Source organism: Drosophila mojavensis, unplaced genomic scaffold, assembly GCF_018153725.1.
Source record: "Drosophila mojavensis isolate 15081-1352.22 unplaced genomic scaffold, ASM1815372v1 contig_136, whole genome shotgun sequence".
Classification (NCBI taxonomy): Eukaryota; Metazoa; Arthropoda; class Insecta; order Diptera; family Drosophilidae; genus Drosophila; species Drosophila mojavensis.
This window is the reverse complement of record NW_025318667.1, coordinates 9,929,298-9,950,061: the sequence shown is the minus strand read 5'-3', so window position 1 is coordinate 9,950,061 and position 20,764 is coordinate 9,929,298. Positions and strand designations below refer to the sequence as shown.

At 49.0% G+C, this 20,764-nt stretch overlaps 4 protein-coding genes across 6 annotated transcripts; 3 read left to right on the top strand and 1 right to left on the bottom strand.

Moving 5' to 3' along the window:
• The first annotated feature begins 44 nt into the window (after window positions 1-44).
• LOC6585110 (protein transport protein Sec61 gamma-2 subunit) lies at window positions 45-1,203 on the top strand. Of its 3 annotated transcripts, none has more exons than XM_002010713.4 (2): window positions 45-133; window positions 661-1,203. In XM_002010713.4, the coding sequence occupies exon 2, from the start codon at window positions 691-693 to the stop codon at window positions 895-897; it is 207 nt and encodes a 68-aa protein (XP_002010749.1). In that variant the 5' UTR covers window positions 45-133; window positions 661-690; the 3' UTR covers window positions 898-1,203. The 3 variants fall into 3 exon arrangements, with proteins under 3 accessions (XP_002010749.1, XP_032588529.1, XP_015016565.1); XM_032732638.2 differs by having other exon boundaries at window positions 58-143; XM_015161079.3 differs by having other exon boundaries at window positions 111-240.
• Window positions 1,204-1,616: 413 nt separating this feature from the next.
• LOC6585109 (signal recognition particle receptor subunit alpha homolog) lies at window positions 1,617-3,940 on the top strand. Its single transcript, XM_002010712.4, has 3 exons — window positions 1,617-1,857; window positions 1,929-2,600; window positions 2,664-3,940. Exons 1-3 carry the CDS (start codon window positions 1,741-1,743, stop codon window positions 3,783-3,785), a joined length of 1,911 nt encoding a protein of 636 aa, XP_002010748.1. The 5' UTR covers window positions 1,617-1,740; the 3' UTR covers window positions 3,786-3,940.
• A 286-nt stretch (window positions 3,941-4,226) lies between these two features.
• Window positions 4,227-5,810, bottom strand: LOC6585108 (26S proteasome regulatory subunit 6B). Its single transcript, XM_002010711.3, has 3 exons — window positions 5,682-5,810; window positions 5,522-5,605; window positions 4,227-5,454 (listed from the first exon to the last, which is right to left on the bottom strand). The coding sequence occupies exons 1-3, from the start codon at window positions 5,703-5,705 to the stop codon at window positions 4,333-4,335; spliced, it is 1,230 nt and encodes a 409-aa protein (XP_002010747.2). The 5' UTR covers window positions 5,706-5,810; the 3' UTR covers window positions 4,227-4,332.
• Window positions 5,811-6,041: 231 nt separating this feature from the next.
• Window positions 6,042-20,600, top strand: LOC6585107. Its single transcript, XM_044011681.1, is given in 8 exon segments — window positions 6,042-6,840; window positions 7,367-8,448; window positions 8,450-8,490; window positions 8,526-8,648; window positions 8,730-10,528; window positions 11,991-17,541; window positions 17,626-18,811; window positions 18,869-20,600. Coding segments are annotated over 7 exon segments (11,223 nt in total). The 5' UTR covers window positions 6,042-6,840; window positions 7,367-7,389; the 3' UTR covers window positions 20,333-20,600.
• The last annotated feature ends 164 nt before the right edge of the window (window positions 20,601-20,764 follow it).

The window sequence follows — 20,764 nt, the reverse complement described above, 5'->3', positions numbered from 1 at the left end:
AACGACTAAACTCAAAGCAACACTACGTTTTTTTTGTTTGACATTTTGACGTGGACAACTGTCAAAACAAATTCGTTCGTAGCAGGCTTCACGAACTAGTTGAACAGTCGTCATTCGTGTGGAAATTTTCAAAGTAAGCGGAGGTGTGTGATAATTTCAAACAAAAATACATATTTCCTTTTTAACTTCAACGAGATATTCATTTAATTCGATTATTTAGTAAACATATAAAAGAATTGTGTAAGCGTGAATGGCTATCTAATTTAAAATTGATATTTATTTAAACCCGTGTTGGCGTAACAGAACATTGCACTGCGTGGCGCTGCTTACCGAAATGGCAGATTTCAATCAAAAGAACAGTTATAAAGAAAATGAGAACAAACTATTTGGAAATTAATGAAAAACCATTTGGGAAATGCAGCGACACGTGCAACAGAGTTCGATAGCGGTTTCATACAGCAACAAAAATTTCACCTCTGACGTCGCCAACGTCGTCGGCTGCCACGTCGTCAGCCTTGTCGTCGGCGTCGTGACGTTTACGATGTCATCGGTTTTTTTTTTGTTATTGTGTGAAAGTGCGCTGGCCCACATTCATTTTACATGATATATATCGTAGCGTCTTATATTAATAATTGTAATCAATTCTGAATACACTTGCAGCTTCCCAAGTATCGCACATCTAGCATTATCATGGATAAAGTTGTGAAATTTGCCGAGCCCGGCCGTGCCTTTGCCAAAGACTCCATTCGTTTGGTGAAACGCTGCACTAAGCCCGATCGCAAGGAGTTCCAAAAGATCGCCATTGCTACAGCTATTGGCTTCTGCATCATGGGCTTCATTGGATTCTTTGTCAAGCTGATACACATTCCCATCAATAACATTATTGTTGGCTCGTAAGTCTTGGAGTCCGGAGAGTGATGAGCGAGAGGCGATTGGAGGAGAGGAGGGAGCACCCGGCTAGTAGCACCAGAAGGAGATGAACAATAATAATCATCCATTTTACGTAGCATATATTTTTTCGCTTTTAAACATTATATTTACGTTAATTTTTTTTTCTGTATAGAATTACATTCAACGAATGTCCACTTTTTTGTAACAAAATTTTTCATGTATGTGAAATCCATTGCAATAATGTTCTAAATTCCATTCACAAACCATGAACATTAGTTAATAAGCGTCAATAAAAAAATACACGAAAAATTATGATCTTTTTTCATTTCTGAGATTAGACATCTTTGGTCAAAGTATTACAAGTGTACTTAAAATTCTATAAGTATATTGTTTTCTTTAAATGTTTTATGCTAATTTGGGCGATATTTTTAAAAGTTTGTCTCATCCCTAATACAATCAGCTGCGATTTCGACAGGTCTTTTACTTTGTTAGGTGAAAGTTGGATAGGTCAGCTTTACATAAACATCACTTTTCTATTATTGAAACATATGTTTGATATACATTTAAAATTTAATAAAAAAATATACTATCTAAGTATATAAAAAGTACTGGGTTTTCTATACAATTTTGTAAAATCAAGTCTACAGGGTATTTTATGTTCGGCAACCAAGTGACATTTCGACGTTTTACATTTCATACTGCTTTGCATATATGTACATATCGATAACTATCGACTTAAATATCGGGCTCGTGACGTGGAATGTGTTTTGGCAGCTAGTTAGTTCCAGTTAAATTTTTTAGCGTTTACTTTACAAAACAATTTTTGACCAATTAGTACGTAAATAGAAAATGTTAGACTTTGTGGTCATATTCACAAAAGGCGGCGTTGTGCTCTGGAATTCAAATGAATCCGGCAAGAACTATGCCTCGTGCATCAACAGCTTAATACGTGGCGTCATTCTAGAGGTAAGTCAACCGAACTGTTTGTTATTGTTATTGTTAATGCTAATTTGTTTGCTAATTTGTTTGGTGTATAGGAGCGCAATACAGAGTCCAAGTACTTTGAGGAGGATCATTTGGCCGTACAATTTAAGCTAGACAATGAGCTCGATGTGGTTTATGCCGCCGTCTTTCAAAAAGTCATCAAGCTCAACTATTTGGACAGCTTTCTAGCAGAAATGCAAAGTGCATTTCAGGAGAAATTCTCCGGAATTGCGGCACAGGAGCGACTGGCAATCGACTATGAATTCGAGCAAGAGTTCCGAACGGTGCTCAGCGCCGCCGAGGAGGCATCTCTCAAGCAGGGCAAAGCACCTAAAGCGATGCGCTCTTACAACGAATCGCAGAAGTCAAAGAAAACCGTGGCATCCATGATCCAGGACGAGAAGAAGGCAACCAACACAGCGGAGAAGCGTGTGAATATACAGGAAAGTCCGCCGACAAGCAAATCCCAGCCAGCGTCGCCGCCACGCACCACTGATGATATAATACAGGAAAATCGACGTAAACTTCGCGAGAAATTGACGCCCACAAAGAAGGTGTCGGGGGAGGCGAGACCCACCAAGCAAAGCACGGTGGATAAGGAGCGGGAGAAGGCGGGCAAGAAGCCACGTGTTTGGGATCTGGGTGGCAATTCCAAGGATGCTGTGCTGCTCGATCGCTCCAAGGATGCACCCGAAGATGTGCAGCTTCAGACTATCAACAATGAGGTAGGTTGACGAGAGAGATCACATTGTCTAACAGTATGACTAAACTATGAGCATATTTTGCAGCTGGTGGGCACCATGCAGGGTAGCATAAGGGACCTGGATGTGGAGAGCGATACGGATGGAGCGGACAGCGAGGCCAGCGTAGACAGTGAACTGGAGGAGAAGCAACAGAAACAGAGGCAGACTCAGCAACAGCAACGCAATCAGCGAAAGGCCAAGGGCGGCGGCCTCCTATCCTACTTCAAGGGCATTGTGGGTGCCAAGACTATGACGCTTAACGACTTGCAGCCGGCGCTGGAGAAGATGCGCGATCATCTAATCTCGAAAAATGTGGCCTCTGAAATCGCCGCGAAGCTGTGCGATTCGGTGGCCACCTCGTTGGAAGGCAAGCAAATGGGTACCTTCGATAGCATTGCGAACATGGTCAAAGAGGCGCTGACCCAGTCACTGGTGCGGATTCTGTCGCCCAAGCGTCGTATCGATATTATACGTGATGCACTGGAATCGAAGCGTAATGGACGTCCATATACGATCATCTTCTGTGGTGTGAATGGCGTTGGCAAATCCACAAATTTGGCCAAAATTTGCTTTTGGCTGATTGAGAATGATTTCAGTGTATTGATCGCTGCCTGTGACACGTTTCGAGCTGGCGCCGTGGAACAATTGCGCACACATACAAGACACTTGAATGCACTGCATCCGGCAGAGAAGCACAAGCAGCGTACCATGGTGCAGCTCTATGAGAAGGGCTATGGCAAAGATGCGGCTGGCATCGCCATGGAGGCTATCAAATATGCGCACGATACAAAAGTGGATGTGGTGCTAGTGGATACGGCTGGACGAATGCAGGACAATGAGCCACTGATGCGTTCACTCTCCAAGCTAATCAAGGTGAACAATCCGGATCTGGTGTTGTTTGTGGGCGAGGCGCTTGTTGGCAACGAGGCGGTCGATCAGCTGGTCAAATTCAATCAATCTCTGGCAGACTACTCATCCAATGAGAATCCCCATATCATCGACGGCATCGTTCTGACCAAATTCGATACGATCGACGACAAAGTAGGCGCCGCCATCTCCATGACCTATATCACGGGCCAGCCGATTGTGTTCGTTGGCACTGGACAAACCTATGCAGACCTCAAGGCCATCAATGTGAATGCTGTCGTCAATTCACTGATGAAGTAGTTACACCTGGAGCACCGATCAAGCTGGAGCTGTTGCCATTGCTTGATCAGCCTTTACGTGACCCAATTAAATTGATGTTAAGCTGGACTCATGGACTACTGACAAGGACAACACCAACTAACAACAATAAAAACTGTCTTGCAGTTAGTTTGATATTTGTTTTTCTTTTTTGATTCATTATTATTTTTGATTATTGATTTTTCAGTTGTTTGCTTGCTGTGCGTGTGTTTACAACAAATAAAATGCACATTTTTTTATACATTTCTGATTTGTCTTAATTCTGGAAACAAAGTCTAAATGCTTTGACCGAGAGAAACATATTCGAAGGGCTCGATATAAAAGACCTTCAAATCATATTTCTGAAACTGTTTCTAAGCTCGAATAACTTCACTCTTGCAAGCTTCCATAGAAAATGCCCAAGTTACAGAAGTGGGAATGTCATACATATAAGAAGATATCATTTTATTATTATTATAATTATAATTCTTAGTTGAGGGTTACGATAAACGTGAATGAAGAACAAAAATGTTGGTAACTTTAAGTATATCTATTTGTAGAACTCGTGCTCCTGCTCGTCCTTCTTGATGTTGTTCTTATAACCCTTCTCGAAGTCCTTGGCAAGGACAATGTAACGATTCTCGCGCACCGCATGCATACCCGCCTCCTGGCAAATGGCATTGATGTCAGCGCCAGAGATTTTATCGGGACGCGCCACAAACTCCTCCAGATCGACATCCTCGCTGAGGTTCATTTTCGATGTGATGGTGGAGAAGACCAACCGTTTCTGTCTTCGATCCGGTAACGGGAATTCAATTTTACGATCCAAGCGACCCGGTCGCAACAGGGCTGGATCCAGAGTGTCGGCTCGATTCGTTGCCATAATCACCTTTACATTGGTCGTTTGATCGAAGCCATCCATTTGATTCAGCAGCTCGAGCAGAATACGCTGCACTTCACGATCAGCGCCTGTCTGGGCATCGAAACGTTTCGTGGCAATCGCATCGATTTCATCGATGAAAATAATGGCTGGCGCATTCTCCTTGGCCAGTCGAAATACGTCGCGGACCATGCGCGGGCCTTCGCCCAAATATTTCTGCACAAACTCGGAGCCGACGACGCGTATGAACGAGGCGGTCGTATGATGGGCCACAGCTTTGGCCAACATCGTTTTACCGCAGCCGGGTGGACCGTACATCAGGACACCACGCGGCGGATCAATGCCGATTTGTTTGTACAGCTCGAAGTGGGTGAGCGGCAGCTCGACAGCTTCTCGAATCTCCTGCTTTTGCATATCCATGCCACCAATATCAGCATAGCTAACATCGGGCTTCTCGTCGGGCTGCAGCATCGATATGGAGCTGTCCGCTTCTGGTGGCAGGACATCGACCAAAGCATTGCTATGCTTGTGCAAGGCAACCGACGCAGATGGCTTCAGAAGCTCACGATCGATAGTGGAGAGGATGCGTACATAGTAATTGGAACCGGTGGTCGAGCCGACAATTCCAGTATTCTGATCAACAGCTTCCAGAAATTGGCCAATCACCAACGGCACCGATTGTATACGTTTCACCTCCTCCTGTGCATGTAAATACTCTTTTTTAAGATTACGTTGCTCATCCTTGATGTACTCCTCCTGCACCTCAATGAATTCCAAAGTTTTTTGCAATTTCTAAAACAAAAAATGGCGGATTAGAAATTATAAATTGCGGATTGAATATAACATAGACGGGGCCAACCTTATAGCGCACATATAAATCTTCCAGATCTAGTTCATCCAACGAGCTGTGCGCATCTTTTGGCTTTAATTCAATTTCATCTTGCTAAAAGGGGTAGAAGAATTCAATATAAAATATATTATAATAGCAATAATAAAGTATGGTTTAACAAAATGCTTACTCTTTCTGCCATGAATATGTCCATTTTGTATTTATTATTTTAACGTTCCGGTGGATAATGAATGGAGGAAAAGTAAATGACTGGCTAAAAACAAGCTTCACTAAGTCTGGTGATGGGTGATGGTCCACATATCGATTGGTGCTGTAGTGACTATCCAAATTTTACAAGTATCGATATTTTAGCAAATTTTCTACTTACTTTATTGAACGATTCAATAACCACATATGCAATTAAAATACCTTTAATTAGAATAAAGTTTAAAAATGTGAATCAATAAATATATATTCTATGACTCAAGCGTCTATCGCTACTGTTTAGTATCGATACCCAATTAGAATAATAAACCACACATTTTGGGCAGTGTGTACACACTGTAGCTACAACACGACCATTTTTTTGAGGCGATTTCGATTCTTCTCATAAGAAAACACATTTATTTTGAGCAACTAAATATGTGTGTGTGCCGTATGCGTGTGTGTGCGTGAAGAATTAAAAGAATACTTAACACAAAAAAATAACAAATAAAAAAAGACAACAACAATTAGTGAATTAGTTGTGCGCGCATAAAATGGGTTAAGCAATTCAATTGCGGCAAGTGAAATGGAAATGGACATGGACTGTTTCAAACCGCATTCGCTCGTGCCAGAGAAAAATCGTTCACCACCTCTAACTCAGTGTCCTGCCGCTGCTTCTAGTTGGTGCTGCGCTGCCCTCTGCCTCAGCCGCTGCTCTGCCACTGTCTGTGCTCTACGCACGCATCGATTTGGGCTAAACGTTAGATACCTCCTAACGCAGTTTGTTAGGGTGGAAAAATATATAAGTACATAATAATAAAAAAAAAAGGCAAAGAAAAGAAAGGAAATGCTGTGCATTTTTCAATTAATTCATGCCCCAATCAATGTAACGAATTCAAGTGCAATATTAACAAAACGAACTAAACAATAAAAAAAAAAAAAACAGCAGCAGCAGCAACAACAGCAACAACAACAAAACGCCAACACGGTCGCAACTCGAGCAGCAAAACAAAAAGGCCAACAAATAAGATAGAAAATAAGTAATCAAAAAGGAGAAAAAATAGATTTTTTGTCGTAGAAATCTATAAAAGAGGCGGCAGTGTAGGCAGGCGGCAAACAAATTAGGCAGCAGCGTTTCAAGCGGGGTAAACTAAATAAAAATTAACAACACCGAAATTCATCTAAAAAGAAAAAAAAATAGTGTGTACAAAATGTTTATTGTATAATTTTTCATTACAACTTCAACATGCATACGCACACATAGTCGCATATGTAAATGTTCATATGCGTGTATATATGTGTGTGTATTCCATGTGCGTGCGTGTGTGCGTCCGTTTAGTTTTTGTTTATATGCCGTTTTCTATTTCTTTTTCGTCTAGTTTGTCATTTGCGCACATTCGTCAACAAAATGTGCGCTCGGCTTTAACAATGCGTTTTGCTTATTTGCTTTTATTCGGCTTATTGTTTGTTCTTTATTGATTTTAAGATGCTGCTGCAGTTGTGGACACACTGACAAACGCACACAAACACACGCACACGCATGCACATGTACACACACACTCACATGAAAACGCACGCATGCACGCACTCATACATACGAGCTTTTTATATTTTGAGACAGTGCACTACGAAATTTGATTTTGATTGTTGGTTTTTGTATTTCTTTTACAGCATTTTGATAGAACAGCTTCCATATGAAGACCATGTCGCGCTTTGGCTTGCGCCGTGGCTTCAAATTTTCCGAGGAGCAGCAGCAGGTCAATGGCAACAATAACAATAATAACAATAACAATAATAATAATAATGGGAATCCAATTGGACCAACTGCACAAAAACTGGCAACGCCGCCACGCAAAAAACGCAATCATAGCCTGCCCCGAGAGCAGCAATTGGAACCAATTGAAGTGGAAGCGGAACTGGAAAAAGTGAACAAGCAGCAGAAACAGCACCAGCAGCAGCAACAACAACAACTGTCTGCCTCGCTGGTATGCAGTGTGCCTCTGGAGCGTTTGCCGCGTCTCGTTGAAAAGTTGCACTTGCTGCAACAGCAACAACAGCAACAGCAACAACAGCAACAGCAGCAACAACAACAGCAACAGCAGCAGCAACGCGAACTTGAGGAATATTCAGCAACGGCTTTTATCAAAGTTCTATGCTTGTACTGTGATAAGAAGTTCGCGTCCAGCAAGCTGCAGTCCAAGCATGTGGATAAATTTCATACGGAACGTAAAGAGCGACGCTGCAGCAATCGTTCCACCAACAACAATAACAACAGCAACAGCACTCACAGTTCCACTCACGCCCACTTTCCGGGCTGTCAGCACTGCAACAAATCCAAGTCGCAAACGCTGCAGCCACCAATTTGTCTGCCCGCCAAACAGTTGGAGCAACTATTTGTCCACCTGATTGCCAGCCATGCGGACAAATACTTTGGTTGCCAGCAATGCCAGTTGCGCTTCAATGATGCTGCCCAGCTGCACAGCCATATGCGCTTGCTGCACCAGCAACAGTTGCAGCAACAGCAGCTGCAGCTACAACAGCAACAGCAACACCAGCAACAGCAACAGCAACAGTTGCAGTCACAGTCACAGTCACAATCGTCTTCTATGATTGGCGCTGAGGAGCCGGTGCTCTTTCGCTTGGGTCTCACACAGAATCGTCTGCCCGGGCAGCGACAACGCAATCGCAACAACAACGCAACAGCTGCAACAAAGCAGCAACATCAACAGCAGCGCAGCAGCAGTCGTGCAGCTCAGCGACAGGCAGCGGCAGCAGCAGCAGCAGCCACAGCAGCAGCTGCCGCCGCCGCAGCAGCAGCAACATCTTTGAGCAACTCCAATAATGTTGCTGCTGCAACAGCAACAACGGCTGCCAGCAGCAGCACAGCAACAACTACAGCTCCAATAGCAGCAGCAGCAGCAGCAGCATTATCATCATCATCGTCATCGTCATCGTCGTCATCATTATCATCAGCAGCATCATCTGCAACGACAACAGTTGCTGATGACACACACTTTCGCATGCCCAGCCATAGCCACGTCTTTGATGACAACTTCTATCAGGATGTGGTGCTCAACGTGCGTCACAATCTGCAGCATTATCTCGACGGGCGCCTGCGCAGCGGCCCGGCACCACCGCAGCCGCCCACTGCTGTTGGTGCTGGTGCTGCTAGCGTTGTGGCTGCCAGCAATCCGCAACAGTTGGCGCTGTGCAACGCCGCATATCCTACATTGCTGACGGCGGAGCAGTTCGGCGATGGCTTGGGCCTGGGACTGGAAGCCTTGCCGCTGGCCAAGGCAGCGCGACGACCGCACACCAAGCACAGCTGGAAGTGGAAATGGGATTACGTGAAGAAGTTCACGATTGTCAACGAGGGCGGGCGGCTGGTCAAGAAGCTAAAGCAACCGTTTATGGGCCTGCGCGATTTGTCGCGCCTGGACATGTGGACGCAGCTGACGATGCGCCAGAAGCACGATCTGGAGCAGCAACAGCAGCAGCAGGAGCAACAGCAGCAGCAGCAGCAGCAGCAGCAGCTGGAGCAACAGCTCGATCAGCAGCAACATTTGCAGCAGCTGCATTTGCTGCTGGATCGCCGTCTCCTGCCGCACATAATGCTGGAGCAGAACGAGCAGGCCATTATCAAAGAGGAGCAGCCGGACCAGCAACAGTTGCTGCAACAATCGCAGCAGCAGCAGCAGAACCAACAGCTGTTGCCAGCGCAAGCGACCTCTGAGCAAAACTTCTTAACGTTGTTGCAGCTGCAGCCAAAACGACAGCAGCAACAGCAACATCAACGTCTCCTAACAACAGCAACAGCCACAACGACAACAACACTTGTGCTCAGCGGCGAGTGGGCGCGTCCTCGTTTATATTTATGCATCTGCTGCGGCGCCAAGTTCGAGCAGCGCAAGGCGCTCGAGGAGCACAAAACCTTTCGCCATTCGCACATCTATGCGACGCACTATGAGCTGGTCGGACGGGAGCTGCTGGCGGGCAACTTGTTGCGGCATCTATTTATGCCCAAGCGTGCGCTGAGTCGCTATGCGGCCGAGCATTGGCAGCAGCAGCAACAGCTGCAGCAGCAGCAGCAGCAACAGCAACAGCAACAGTTGCTGCTGCACAAGCAGGAGCGTACCATTGTTGAGGACGAAGCCATATCCAGTTCATCCAATTGTTCGGCTGTGTCGTCTGCCTTTGGCAGGGGCCGAGTGAGCGGATCGCCGTGCTCCACGGCAACGGCAACGACAGCGACAACAACAGCAACTGGCAATAGCAATACCAGCTGCAGCAGCAGCAGCAACAACAATTCAACATCGGTGGAGGACAACGACAGCAGCGATATCAAGGCGAACGCCTGCTCCCCGGCCAGCCTCAGCAACAGCAATAGCAACAGTCACAGCTACAGTAACAGCAACAGTTGCAGCTATAGCAGCGGCAACAGTTGCAGCTGCACAAAATGTGGCCGCAAGTGCAGCGGCCTGATGGATCTCTATCGGCATATGCTCGACTGTTCGGGTGATTACGTTTGGTCGCTGGCCAAGAAGCGCAAATACCGTTACTATTGTGGCTCCAAGAAGCGACGCACTGCCTGCAACAAGCCCGCCAAGCATTTTGCTCAGCTGTTGCGCAAGAACAACAAGAAGGTTAAGAAACAGGTGCCAATGCCAGCCACTGGCCAAAATCAGGATCAGGATCGGGATCGGGATCGGGATCGAGATGGGGACCAGGAGCAGGTGCAGGCGAGCAACAATAATGATGCGTCCGAGGAGAGTTCCAATTCAAATTCCAATTCGAATAAGACGAAAACACCGCCGCGTCAACGACCCAGCGATGGTGAGTGTTAGTACAGTAAAACAACCATATGACGAACGGCGGAGAGGATATGGGGGAAGTGATGGGAACTGAGGACCTGTTGGAAGAGTGACAGAGGGGGTATAGGCTATTCACAGAATAGAGTTGACAAGGTACAGTAAAATAACCATATGGCGAACGTCGGAGGAGATACGGATTGAAGTGATTGCATTTGGGCAACAGTTGGAAGAGTGAAAGAGGCGGTATAGGCCTTTTAGAGAGTAGATTTGCTGAAGTACAGTAAAACAACCATATGACGAACGGCGGTGAAGATGCAGGGGAAGTGATGGAAGCTGAGGAGCTTGTGGAAGAGTGAAGGAGACGATATAGGCTATTCAGAGAGTAGATTTACTAAAGTACAGTGAAGTCGTCATATGACGAACGAATGGATTTGATACGGGGGATGTAATTGCATTTGAAAAACTGTTGCATATCTAATATCTATGGGAAGAACGATTCAGAAGGTACATCTGCTGAGGTACAGTGAAGCAGCCATATGACGAACGGCGGAGAAGATGCAGTGGAAGTGATGGGAACTGAGGAGCAGTTGGAAGAGTGAATGAGGCGATCTAGGTTATTCATAGAATAGATTTGCTGAAGTACAGTGGAATAGTCATATGACGAACGAATGGATTTGATGCGGCTGTTCAGAAAGTACATCTGCTGAGGTACAGTGAAGCAGCCATTTGACGCACGTTACTTTTGAGAAACAACTTTATTTATATTTGTGAACTTCAATTCGATTTGATTGGTATACAGTGAAACAGCAATATGACTAGCGATGGACGAACATATATGCAATAGCTATGAGTAGGGCGATTTATACTGGATGTACACTAAAGCAATCCGATGATGCACAATAGATTAGATGGGATTCTTGAAGAACAAAGATATAATATTTATGAGAGAAGGGATTTAGCCCATTGAAATATGAAGAACAATAGAACTAATCTATATAATAGACATATATGGGATAATACTAATTAGAGAGATGGTTTAACTAATTTGAAGAGTCTATTGATTGGAGGAAAATAGATATTGAATGGAGTGGAAATGGAGCAAGCATATGATAAGCATTAGATTCGATTGAATATTATAAGGATTCATGACGAACCGATTCATAATGATAATAATAATAGTATAAGTGTGAACAGTGAATCAGATATAAAAATTACTTAGGGCTTAGTGAAAACGTTAAATACATACAAATATAATAAAATATATTATAAAAATAATCTATGAGAAGGAAGAGAGAGATTTTAGTTTTTTGATATGGGATGGAATACAGTAAGAATTCCATATGACGAACGAGCTATAATAAATTGAAAATAAAGCGTGGTAGATAATGTGAATTTATTATATAGATCTATGAAAAACCTCAATTAGTATCTAATTTCTGCTTTCGCTGTTTCTTTCTCTTTTTGTCTCTTTCTGTCTGCTGTAGCTGAATCGATACGCAAAATGCTTGAGAATTTGCCGGCGAAACGCGTGTGCAAAAAGATCTTTCCGATGGACAACAAGAAACGATCGAAGAAGCAGGGCAAACCCAATAAGAAGCTGCAATCGCGCAATGCCAAGAAGCTCTACAATCATCATCATCATCATTTGCACCATCATCACCATCATCTGCATCATCATGCGCTGCGTAACACGCGCTCACGTCTGGTGCGCGCCAAGCCGGCTGCAGCAGCTGGAGTAGCCACAGTAGCCACAGTTGCTGGCGAGCAGCAGCCGCAGCAGCAACAGCAGCGAAATCGCCGCAAGCCGCAGCAGCAGGTGAAAATATTGCCAGCAATTGACGGGCCAGTCAGCACAGCAACAACAGCAGGAGCAGCGACAGCAACAGCAAAAGCTTCCAGTGCAGTTGCCACAGCCGCAACAGCAGCAGTGGCAACAACAACAACAACAACAACAACTGTTGTCTCGCCCACGCATAGCAGCAAGCAGCAGCTAATGCCAACGCCGCCTACAACACCAGCGCCAGCAGCAACAGCAACAGCACCCGCAGCAACAGTAACACCAACGGCAGCAACAACAGCAGCGACCACAACAGTTGCTGCCAGCAAACAGCAGCAGCAACCTGTGAAGCGCAGCAAGCGCATTAGCGACTGCATAGCCATGCTGACAGGGAAGCTGGAGGAGAAGCTCAAGACTGAACAGCAGCCAGCAGAGAAGGAGCAACCGTTGCCGGCAACTGAGTCCGCGACGATAGCTGCCGAGCAGCAACAGTTGCAGCCAAAGACGCCCAAACGCAAGGCCATATCCAGGCGCATTATAAAGCCGCCCAGCGAGACGACAACAGCAGCAGCAGTTGCAACAGCGACAACAACAAAATCAACAACAACAACAGCAACAAGAACAACAGTAGCAGCAGCAGCGCCAGCACCAGCAGCAATACCAGCTCCAGCAGCAGCAGCAGCAATAGTTACTAAAGTGATTGCAAGTGCAGCAGCAACAGTTGCTCCTTTGCCATTACCTGTGCCATTGCCTATGCCGGTGCCGGTTGCTGTGCCTCTGCCTGTTGCTGTGCCCGTGCCAGTTGTTGTGCCTGCTGTGCGACGTGCCACGCCCACCAAGGCAGCCACCAAGCAAATGCAGCCATATGTAAATGAACAGCAACAACAACATCAATTGCAGCAGCAGCAGCAGCAACAACTTCAATTGCAGCAGCTGCAGCAGCAACACCTCGTGCAGCAGCAACATCAAGTGCAGCACACCCAGCAGCAACAGTTGCCGCTGGCAGTGTTGCCATTGCCGCTGCCTTTGCCACTGCCTGTGCCACTGCCCGTGCCTGTTAAGCTGCCTGCACCACCTCAGCCAGCGCCGGCGCCGCCACCACCGCCGCCACCACCACCACCACCTGCACCAGCAACAGCAACAGCAGCTATTGCACCAGTTCCAGTTCCAGTTCCAGCTGCAGCTGCAGCTCCAGCAACAGCAACAGCACCAGCACCACCTCCAACAGCAGCAGCTGCAGCTGCAGCAGCAACATTGCTGTTGCCGAAATTGCCAATGTATTTGCCAGTGCCAGCTAACTATGTGATGGAGCCGCAGCAGCCGCTAAATCTGAGTCATGTAAAGCAAACAGTTCAGATGCAGCTGCAGCAGCAACAACAACAGCAGCAGCAGCAGCAACAGCAACAGCAGCAGCAGCAACGCAACTCAGCAATGCCCGCGCGTCGTCAAACGATTTGCGGCTTCGAGGCGCGCAATCTGCTGCAGCTGGACGAGATGCAGCCGCTGGATTTGTCCAAGAAATCCAAACGTAAATCATCGCCAGCACCAGCACCAACAGCAGCACCAGCACCAGCAGCACCAGCGCCAGCTCCTGCAGCGGCTGCTCTGGAGCAACTGCCATTGGCCTTGGCACTGCCGCTTGCGCGTGGCACCGAGGCGGCCGCAGCCGCTGCTGCTGCGCATTACTATTCCAATTTGGATCTGTTGAAGATACCGCAGGTGCGAAATCCCGTGCTGCCGCTGCCAGTGGCAATGCCCGCGATGGTCGCGCAGACGCCGCCACTCGCCGTCAAAGCGCCGGCCAAGAAGCGCGCCTCAGAGCTGGCCAGCAAAAAGGAGAAGATGCCCGCCACGCGCATGGACGAGGTGATCAACAATCATATCGACGATGCCATCAACTCGGTTATATTGGCCGTGCAGGCCAGTTTGCCGCAGGAGGAGGAGGAGGAGCAGCAACAGCAGCAGCAGCAGCAGCTACAGCAACAACAGCAGCAGCAGCCACAATTGCAATTACATCAGCAGCAAGTGCAACAGCAACAGTTGCCGCTGGCTGTGGCGCCCAGTGCTGGCGTCTTGTTCAGCACAACAGCAGCAGCAACCGCAACGGCAACGGCAACGGCAGCTGTAGCAGTGTCCACGCCAGCAACAGTTGCAGCAGCAGCATCAGTAGCAACGACAGCTATCACACCAGCAACAGTTGCCAATGCTGCTGCTGCGCCGGCTCCTGCTGTGCCCGTTAGGCATCTAACGCCAAAGAAGCGCAGCATGCGCTCCAAGACCATCGATTGTCGCTCGGCATTGCTGATGACTGCCATGCCGCCCATTATAACAGCCACGGCCACACCCACACCCACGGTCACGCCTACGCCGACAGCTGAGGTCATGTTGCTGCCGGACAGCCCCCAAATGCTAGCGAATGACAATGCGGAACAGCTATTGGCACTGCCTCCAGCTTTGGTTACGCCCCCAGCGACCACGCCCACACCGCCAGCTGCAACACTGACGCCTATGGTTGCCACACCCACCAGCCCAAGGCCAGCATCGCCCAAGCGAGAGTTGTCGCCAATGTCGCCGCAGCAATTGCAGTTGCAGCTGCCGGCACCAATAGCAGCGCCAACACCAGCAGAGGAATCGTCGCCTGAATCTCCCATTGCTGACACGCCCACTGTGAAGCCAGCCATGCCTGTGTCTGTCATCTCTGTAGCGCCGCCCATAACACCAGCTGTGGTAACAGCAGCAGCAGGTGTAGCAGGAGCAGCAACAGCAGCAACAGCAGCAACAGCAACAGTTTCAACTACAGAAACCGCAACAATGGAATCAACATCGACAGAAACAACAGCAATTGCGACTAGTGTGTGTCGCAGTGCCACGCCCAGCAGTGGGCACGAGCTCAATTGCAGCGCATTGCTCGAGGAGCACAGCAGCAACATGAACAACAACAACAACACATCGTCCGGCTTTCATAGTTTGCCGCAAACAGAATTGCTGCCGGCAATCGCAATTGAAGTTGAGCCAGAGCCGGAGACAAAGCTGGAAAAGAAATCGGAGGATGAACCAAAACCCGAATCTCTGCCAGAGCCAGAGCCACAGCGAGCTCCAGCTCCAGCTGCAGCATCAGCACCAGAGGCTGAGGCTGAGGCTGAGCCAACGCCGCCCAAGGAGGATGCCAAGAAAAAGCAGCGACGTCGCCGCAAGAACGAGCTGGCAGCAATTGTTGCCGATCAGCTGCTGGAGAGCTTTAAGATCGACAATGCGCGGCGCGACAATCTGAAGAAGCTCGAGAATCTGGCGTACGAGAAGAGCGAGGATCTGTTGCTGACGGGCATGTTGCTCATGTCCAGCACCAAGCGCAATGCGTCGCTCAATCAGCAACAGTTGTCGGCACCGACAGCAACAGCAGCAGCAGCAGCAGTTGGCGGCGACGCGAAGCGCTGCAAAACGGAGAATGCGCTGCCCGAGCCAGCAGCAACAGTTGGTGCTGCTGCACCGGCTGGACGCGGTCGACCCAAGCGCCGGCAGAGCTGCTACTACAGGCGGGGGCGTGGCAAGGCGGCGCCATTGGGACCGGAGACGAATATAAGTGCATTGAAATCGTCGCTGGAGAGCTTCTCCAATTGCATCGAGAAGCAGCTGCTGGCGAAGGAGGCGAAAGAGGCGGCAGCAGCCAAAGCCACGCCCACTGCTAGCTGCATTCTGCGACCGAGCATCCTGTGCACGGCAGCAAAAGAGCAGCAGCAACAGAAGCAACAACAGCAACAGCAGCAGCAACAGAATCTGAAACAGCAGCAGCAGCAGCAGCAACAGCAGCAACAACAACAGCTGCAGCAGTTGCAGCAGCAACAACAGCAGCAACAGCCATCGCCAACAACAGCAACTGTTGCTGCTGCTGCTGCTGCTGCTGCCGCCTTGCCCACCTACAGTCGTGATCCGCGTCTGAATAAGAACATACACAAGGAGGAGCAACATCAACAGCAGCATCAACAGCGACAAGCGGCACAGCAGCATCAGCAACAACAGCAGCAATCACAGCACCAACATCAGCAGCACCACCAGCAGCACGGCGACAATCTGGAAGAGGAAGACAACTATCTAACGGAAATAGCTAAGAATGTGAACGAGAAGATCATGTCGGCTGCCAATGAGGACTTTGAATTTGCCAACGATGAGTTCGACCAGGAGGACAAGGACGACCAGGATAAGTTCTATCGTCCGCCAACCTCGATGAGCGTTCGCAGCGCTCCAAATCTCAATGATGAGCACTCGAATTTCGGCACCGACGATGAGAATACAAACACCGAGCTGATGGACATGGACATGGATGACGAGATGAGTGTCTATACGAGCTACTCGCAGGATGTGGGTCGCTCGGGTCGCGGTCGTCGGCGCCGGCGACGGCGCAGCGTGCTGCTGACACGCCGGCCCAAGAAGCGCAGCAATCGCAGCGCCCAGCTGGACGAGGCGGACAAGTTCGCCTGCCAGCTGTGCGGCAAGAGCTTCTTCACATCGACATCGCTGTCCAAGCACAACATGACGCTGGCTCACGTCTCCAAGCTGTCCGAGCTGGAGTATTTGCAATCGAAGAGCAATGCACCGCCCAGTCCACGGCCAGCAGCAGCAATGGAGGCAGCAACACCAGCAGCAACAGCAGCAGCAGCAACAGCAGGAGCAACACCATCAACTGAGCAACAATTTGTCCAACAGCTGCAACAGCTACGCGCCTCAGTGCTTGTGCCAACAGAGGCTGCTGCTGCTGCGGCGGCGGCGGCGGCTGCTGCAGCGGCAGCGGCAGCTGCTGCTGTTGCTACTGCTCCTGCGCCTGAAGCACAGCTACCTTCTAGTCATCATGTCATCACGGAAGAGAGTCTGCGCTTACATGACAACCAGCAACAGCAACACTCTCAGCAGCAGCAGCAGCTGCAGCAACAGCAACAACAACACTCGTCGAGTCCCGCCCACAGTGCTGCCCGCCTTAATCTCAATCCCGACGAGCGTCTCTTTTACGAGTGCTGCAACATATTGAAGAGTGCCACGGCAACGGCAACGGCAACAACAACGCCCTCGGTAATTGTCAGTGCTGCCGGACGCAAGCCCGTGGAGCTGCTGACGCCCGCTAGTCCGCCAGCAGTTGAGATATTGTCGTCGCCCGCATCGCCGTCGCCGTCACCTCCGCCAGTGCCACTGCCAGCAACAGTTGCAGCTGTCTCCCATCAGCCAGTTATACAGCAGCTCTTTCGTAATCCGCCCGCTGCCACGCCCACGTAAGTGTTGACTCTTCTTCTTCTTCTAGTTCTGAACTTGCCTAGTTCAATTAGTAATTTTGCTTTTTCACTTTCTACTCGCAGCAATCACCATTTGTCACATCAACAGCACAGTCAGCAGCAGCTGCATCAGCACAATCAGCAGCAGCAACAACATCCACAACATCCACATCATCCGCAACATCCGCAACATCCGCAACATCCACATTCACATCACCACCATCATCATCATCATCATCATCACCATCAGCGTATGTCGCCAAGCTACTCGGCCACATCACAGTTCTCAGCGCTGACTGCAACAAACATGACCACATCGCGCTTCAAGACCAAAGCCGCCATGAAGGGCTACGAGACGAGCGTCACGCAGCTGCCAGTGGACATGGATGTGGCCAAGACGACGCGTGCGGTCTGCAAGCTCACCGAATTGGCGGACATTGCGCTGGGCAGCGAGAAGCCAACGGGCGTGGACTATATGCCCGAGCAAATGCTAAACGAGCAACAGCAACAGCAACAGCAACAGCAGCAACATTTGCAACAGCAACAACAATTGCAGCCAGGCACTACTGTCGCCGAGCAGAGCTCAACATCATCCAAGACCATTATGCACGCCTCGTCCATAATTAAGGCCACAGTTGCAACAGTTGCTGCCAGCAGCGCCACCCTGCCGCCGGCCTCTGGACGCATCATTATACCCGAGCGTCCGTTCAAGAACATTGGACTGGAGGAGAAGGCGCCCATTACGTTCCAGAAGCCCAAGACGAGCGTCAATTTGCTGACGGAGGACAACAACAGCGTCTCGACGGCGAGCTATTCGGATCGGGATGATTATGATTTTGGTACGCTGAGCTGTGAGGATGTGGACGGTGATGCGGATGGGGATGGGGATGGAGATAGTGTGAAGCAACAGCAGCATCTGCCGCAGCAGCAACTTCAGCAGCAACAACAGCAGCAACAGCAACAACAACAGCAGCAGCAGCAAGTGGTCAAGTCATCGGCAGCGCACGTGGCCAGCTCTAGCGGCTCCAGCAGCTCCTCTTCGTCCGGCTCAACAACGCAGCACAGCAACAGCAGCAGCAGCTCAAGTCGCGCCACCGCCAAGACCTTTGAGAACAAATCCCTCATAATGGGACGCATCTTCAAGCATGCGAGCACAGCGACAACTAAGCTGACCGTGAAGAGTGCGCCCAAGGATAAGGCACAGTTGGATCAGCTGTTCGATGAGCTGCGTGGAGCAGCCAAGCCGCAACAACAGCAGCAGCAGCAGCAGCAACAACAGCAGCCGTTGTCGCCAGCTGCAGCGCCACTCGATTGGCAGCAACAACAACAGCAGCAGCAACAACAGCAGCAGCAGCAGCAACAACAGCAACTGCAGCAGTCGACGCAGCAGCAAAAGTTGCAGCCAGCGGCCAAGAAGAACGCCAAGGCAAGAGGACGAAAGGCAACTGGAGTAAAGAAAGCTGCTAGCCAACCGCCACGCAAAGATCTGTCCAAGTTGCAGACGGAGCTGGGCATGAGCACTGAGGACTTGGAGCAGCTCATCGATGAGGGTCATCGGAAATCGAAGCGACGCTGCGCCACAAATCGACCCAAGAAGCTGGTCGAGACGTGGAGTTCCGATGAGTACGAAGAGTTCCTGTCCACCAAGGATATCATAGCTTTAATTGAGCAAAAGGAGCAGCAGGAGCAGCGACGCAAGCGCAAGGTCAGCGAGGCGCAGACGGAGACGTTTGCAGCGCCGCGAGAGAAAGCGGCGCAGTCCGTGACGAATGCCAAGAGTCGCAAAGGACGCAAGCAGGAGCAACAGCAGCAGGAGCAGCAGCAGCAGCAGCAGCAGCAACAACAACCAGTGGAGCCGGTGCTGCAGCCCAAGCGAGCGCGGCAGCGTATTACAGAGCCAGCCACGCCCACCAAGCAAGCAAAGGCACCGCGTGCCAAGACCGTAGCCAAGCCGCCAAAGGCGCCCAAGAAGCCAGCGGCGAGCAGCAAAAAGCGTGGCAAGCAGCAGCAAGCAGCGGAACAGCAGGAACAGCAACAACAAGAACAACAAAAGCAGTCGCAGCAGCAGCAAGCGCAACGGACGCGCAGTAGTCGACAGCAGCGAACGCTAGAGGAATCACCGGAGCTGAATCATTGCCAGGAACAGCCGCAGCCGCAGCAGCAACAGGAGACGGCAGCGAGCAGTGCGAGCAAGCAGAAGTCGCGAAGCAGCAGCAGCAGCAATAAAACTGCCACAGCAACAGCTGCAGCTGCAGTTGCAACAGCTTCAGCGGCGACGCCAGAAGCAACAGCAGTAGTTGCTGTCACAGCTAACAACAATAACAACAATAGCAGCAGCAGCAACAAAAACTTGAAAACGAAACGAAAGTCGCAAACGCATCGCCAATCGCCGGCGCGCAGGAAGCGACCGGCGAGCGAGAAACAGCTTTATTATTGGAGCAGCTCCAGCGACGATGAATTTGGGCGCATCAATGTGGAGGCCGCCGAAGCAGCTGCAGCTGCAGGTGCAGCAGCAGCAGCCGAGGCAGCACTGTCACAAGCCCAGTCACCTGCCGATGTGACATCCAATGAGCAACAGCAACATTCACATGCACAGTCACAGCATCAGCAACAACAGCAGCCACAACAATTAACGACGAAACATTTTGATGATAGTGAGCAATATCAGAAACACGGCTGGATCGTTGGTGATTCGCACAAGAAGCTGGTTAAGCTGCTGGCCATTGCCAAGGGCAACAAAAAGGTGGAAAATTGCGGCGTCAAACGGCGCACGCCCAAACGCAAATGCTAGAAGAAGAGGAACAGTGGGAGGAGGAGAAGATGCGTCGTCGTCGCCGCCGCCGTCGCAGCTGGCCGGGAACACTGCCAACTGCAATTCAAAAATTCAATTGAAGCGGCAAACAAGAATGTATTTCATATATGTTTTTTCTTTCTTTAAACAAACACATCTAAGCGTTACATTATTTAGGTTATTCTCTATTTTTTTTTTATTAAATGTATTTATAATTAATAAACAAAAAATTGCGCAAGCAACAAATAAAGATTTGAGCACAATTAAAGCTATCGACTTATCGAAGTTCACTTGGGGGCGACAACTGCTAAGCAGCGCGGTAAACTGCTATAACTTTTTGAATTTGCAGTGCACCTAAAAAACAAATATTTATTTTACAGTTCCCAAAATGGTATGTTTTTTATTGAAAAATAGTTAATACAATATAATAGC